Source organism: Astatotilapia calliptera, chromosome 17 (genome assembly GCF_900246225.1).
Source record: "Astatotilapia calliptera chromosome 17, fAstCal1.2, whole genome shotgun sequence".
Classification (NCBI taxonomy): Eukaryota; Metazoa; Chordata; class Actinopteri; order Cichliformes; family Cichlidae; genus Astatotilapia; species Astatotilapia calliptera.
The window spans coordinates 12,277,729-12,282,227 of NC_039318.1; the positions used below are offsets into that span (position 1 = coordinate 12,277,729).

The following is a 4,499-nucleotide window of genomic DNA, read 5'->3' on the forward strand; positions in this document are numbered from 1 at the left end:
TAAAGACAATAAAGCGTGACTGATGAAAGACAGTCCAGACAGAGTGGTTCAGTAGATTTTTATGGCACTACTGACATGGGATGATAAAAAAAGAAAACACTTTTTCAAAGTATGCATGGTGCAAGATGTAATTAGCCCAGAATGGAAATACAAATATGGTATTGTAGCACATATACATATCTTTTAGCTTTACTTTTTTCAATAGATAAAATATAGTAAAATAACTTTTCATGGAAATAAAAAACACAAACACTGTGATTTTACTCTATAGAAATAGTTTTTAAAAAAAAATCTCTCACTTTTGGCACTTTACAGAATAGCGTTTCCAAACCTGTACCATAAAATCAATTTTTGTAATTATATTCAGACAGTTCAGGTTGGGTTGTGCATAATAAAGTATGCACTATACTCTGCTTGCAGTTGTCTGTCAGGCCCTCAGCAAAGCCTCTACAGAAAAAGGTAATGGCCTCACAGCCGGAGTCCTGATTGAGCCGCCGTGAGGGCTCTTAACAGAGTCGGCATGAGGAGCTGCCTGGGCGGCAGGAGTGTCTGAGCTCCAGCTCTTAGCTGTCAAAGGGCTGGGATCAAAAGTCCTGCTGGGTGCGCTGATGTCTGGCTGACCCAGGACACTCTGATCTGATGCAGAAATAGCAAGTGTGACTGTTGAAGAGCCATTTGAGTCCATTATTTCTGCTCGTTTTGGAGGGGATTTGACAGGAATAGCACATGACATGGCCTTGCCATCATTTCGGAGTCTTTGTATGGATGTCGAAGGAATGACCTCTGCTTGTTTTGTCTTCTCGCTGTCTTTCCATCCATTCTGCACCTCCTTCTCCTGCCTGCTTTGCTGGGAGCTCTGACATAACAAGAAGTCATTATAGTCATTTCCTGTGGAGTACCTGCTCTTCAGGGGAAAAAACTGATAAAGCTGGAAGTCACACTCATAAAAGGGCTTGTATCTGCACAGGGGCACATAGCTAGATTGCCCTTCAGTTGTGGGATCCTTGCTGGGTGGGCAGCAGTGGAGACCAGGGGAGATGGGCAAGGGTGGAGGGTGAAGCATAGGAAGGAGGGCCGAGGGGGGGAAAAGGTCGTTCTGCAGCTCCCTCTGTCTCAGTTCATGCTCCAGCATCACATTTTCCAGCTCTTTGTCTGCAAACGCTCGTCTCTTCCTCATCCGGGCGCTGATGGAGGGGCACATAAAGTGTGTTTGGTCACGTTGCGTCTGCTTCGACCAGCAAGGGGTGTCGTCCTCTGGAGGCACAGCAGGTTTGATCCCTGAACGTGGGAGCAAAGCCACATATTGCCATTACACATTTGTTTATGCAGTCAATTTATGGATAATGATATTGTTCCGACCAATTAATTGCTGTGTTTATGTCTGAGCACTTTGTTGTTTATTATTTTAATAATGCAGTTGGTTAGCCGCGTCACTGTTGCTTTACTGAGAGCGCAGGGAAGACAGAGAGGGCTATAAAGAAGACAAAGCCTCCAGCAAGTCTTGACTGCAAGCCAGCAGGTAATAATGCACACAGTGTATTACAATAATGGCCTGTTGTTATGAAATAGTGGAGTCTCGATGATGGGGGGTTTGTTTGGATAAATGAAGTGTGTCTAGCCAAACTAAGAAGGAATACCCGTGGCACACTGACTACAAAAGGACCTGCAAATGCTAATGCAATTACACGTTTCTACACAGGGGCTGCAAATGTCACTGAGAAGGTCACTGTCACCATTTGGGGACAAATATACATTTATTTGGGGGAAAAAGCTGTTTCCCACAATGCCAGTTAGAGTTAAAATTGAGTTTCTACTGGTTAAAGCTGGAGGAAACCTACAGGGAAACTACGTCTGCACAATTTTATTTCTCTTCCAGCTTTGACAGGACGTTCAAAAGCTTTACCATGTCAGCACAGAGCAGGTGAATGATGATATGCTCCATGGAAAGCTTAATTCATGATGTTGCATGAACCTAAATATCATTAAATCAAAAGCAGAAGTTGTCTACACGTAAAGATTCATTCATGTACAGAACATGAAAAGCTGGGAATAAAGCAAGACGCGATAAAGGAGACGCTAATTAAACTTCACCCTGCAGGATGCTCTTGGCCACGATGCTCGACTCGGCCGCTCTGGTGTAACACTGATATGCCGTTCTGCGCAGTGGAGCTGCACACCTGACCCCCTTCTTGCCCTGAGAGAAACATATGAACGGGAATAAGACATTTGGACACAATTATCTTACAGTCAGACGTTCACAAGGTAATTAAAGGAAAATAGTACATGATGTAAGAGGCAAGGAGAATCTCTGGGATTAAAACTAAAGACAGAGAGAATTTGCCCTTTTAACTCCAGCATTACTGCTATTACTAGGATTGCTAACTATGTGGAATTGGTATGCTATTTTGCGCAAAGAAGCACTCAAGTACCCAGTTGTATCTATAGCTGCTATTTATAAAATCCATTATTATACCATATGTATATAATTAGTTTAAACTGATTTTTTTAAGGAGGATTTAGAATTTTGTCTTCAGTAATAAAATCAACATAATTTTCCCTATAAATGCCAAATTAGCAAAGTAAGGCACTCATTATTCTATGGGATTTTATTATTATTATCATTATATTACCTCATTTGCTTCTTTTCATTTCTGCACTTTTCTTTTTATTTGTGATATAACCCACTGAGCTGGTTTCTTATATTTCTTTTCTGTCATCCTAATGAGCACTTGACGCTCTCTCTTTAAAGCTCAAACCACTCATTAAAATTAGAAACAAAACAGGGCTTAAATGTTTCAAATTTGAGCATATAAATGCTGTTACATGAAAACAATGTAAGCATTTAAAATATAAAAGATATAGTTCTGCACGTTCATCGAGATTTTAAAAAGTTGTCCCTTGCTCGATATATAATTATTGTATCGAGTGAAAAAGTAAGCAGTAGTGCTATCTCTACAACACAGACTGTGAACTGTTTTTTTCTAAACGACTTAATAAAATGTATTATATGCCCCTTGTGTTTCTATAGAAACAGATACAGGGACGCTTATCCAAAGGTGATATTAAAACGTGTTGTCACCCTCACTGCCTCAGACTCATCCTCAGCTTTTCTAGTCCAGACGATCAGAACCAATTTTTGGGGAGCTTTCCTACTGATTTTGCCCTTTCATCAACCATACACTGTGCGTACTTGCTCCATAATAATCATCTACAGGATGCCATGGATACGTTTTTGTTTGTTTGTTTTATTTGTTTTTGGTTGCCCCCCCCCCCTATCTTTCTTCTTTCACTGACCTGCCCCTGTGCTCGTCTCACCTCCGCAGCCTGCTGCCGTCTGAGAGCGACCTGCGCCGCCATGACGCGCTGGCGCTCCACCACCAGCAGGCAGCAGGCACAGCGGCAGTCTCTCCAGCGGCAAAAGCGTTTGTGGCCTTTCAGACAAGAAACGACGCCGTGGTTTCGACAGCGGGCGCATTTTGGACTGCGAGTCATCTTGCGCGGCTTCATCTGGGGCTGCTGCTGCTGTCCCTCCGGGAACAGAACCACTTTATTTTCTCCTCTATCCCGGGGACATCCGTCAGGCCTTGTCACATCAAAAACTTCTTCAGATTTTAGTTCCTCAAGTTTTACTGTGGTCTCCGGCTGCAGGCCTCCTCCCAGCTGAGCGGACATCTATGACTAATACTGAGGGAGTTCCGCTGCGAATCTGCTTTCCTGGTGCTTGACTGAGTTAACCTTTACGCAAATGGTTAAACAGAATTCTCGAGGCACAATACAATGCAGCTCAGTTTCAACAGGATGGTGTTTAAATAGAAATCTTCCAATATATATGTAACAATTCAATCAGGATAATTACACGTAAACAGAAACAGAACAGCTCCTTCCTAAACGAGCAAACAAAAAAGAGAGAGAGAGAAAAAAAACGAGGCCCCTGGTTTGGAGTGGCTGTGCGCAAAGCTTTACAGAAAACTCATTCCTACAGCACCAAGGCATGTGCCGAGGTGTCCTGCACCAACCCTACTGCTACTGCCGCATGACACTGTTTTCGGGGTGGAAACTTTACAGCCTACCGCCAGACGTTTGAAATGTTAAGCCTTTGCTCAGCTGCTCTCTGACGCCGTTTCCAAGAAGAAGCAGAGAGGAGACCGGGCCACAATGCCGAGCTCCTGGCGCGGGACTCATCCGCAAAGATTTCGGGGAAGCCCAATCTACAGCAAAAGCGTTTCCCTCTCCCTATAAACGCCTATACCTGCCCTGCCCTGCCCACCTTCCAAGCTGTTCTCATCTTTCAGGAGAGATTTTGGCAACTTGCCTGATCATCTTGAGCATCTTGCCGCTCGGCGCAAGATCTCAGTTTATGTCCGGAAAATATGTTTTTTAGCATAAATGTCCGACGCCTTTCATTAGTAAATTCTAACATATAGATGGGTTAGGTGGTGGATTTAATATAAAATATACAATAAGGTCACGTGCAGTTAGTGGTGCATGTGGAAGCTGTT

At 43.3% G+C, this 4,499-nt stretch overlaps 1 protein-coding gene across 2 annotated transcripts; it reads right to left on the bottom strand.

The window, feature by feature from the left end:
* Nucleotides 1-298: 298 nt before the first annotated feature.
* Nucleotides 299-4,270, bottom strand: dmrt2b (doublesex and mab-3 related transcription factor 2b). Of its 2 annotated transcripts, none has more exons than XM_026147305.1 (3): nt 3,316-4,270; nt 2,092-2,194; nt 299-1,278 (listed from the first exon to the last, which is right to left on the bottom strand). In XM_026147305.1, the coding sequence occupies exons 1-3, from the start codon at nt 3,670-3,672 to the stop codon at nt 428-430; spliced, it is 1,311 nt and encodes a 436-aa protein (XP_026003090.1). In that variant the 5' UTR covers nt 3,673-4,270; the 3' UTR covers nt 299-427. The 2 variants fall into 2 exon arrangements, with proteins under 2 accessions (XP_026003090.1, XP_026003089.1); XM_026147304.1 differs by having other exon boundaries at nt 3,295-4,270.
* Between the last annotated feature and the right edge of the window lie 229 nt (nt 4,271-4,499).

Coding starts and splice junctions, on each gene's coding strand:
- dmrt2b (XM_026147304.1), bottom strand. CDS start 3,672: ATGTCCGCTCAGCTGGGAGGAGGCCTGCAGCCGGAGACCACAGTAAAA. Junction 2,195..3,294: donor TGAGACGAGCACAGGGGCAG/GTCAGTGAAAGA, acceptor TGTTTCTCTCAG/GGCAAGAAGGGGGTCAGGTG. Junction 1,279..2,091: donor GGCCAAGAGCATCCTGCAGG/GTGAAGTTTAAT, acceptor TCCCACGTTCAG/GGATCAAACCTGCTGTGCCT.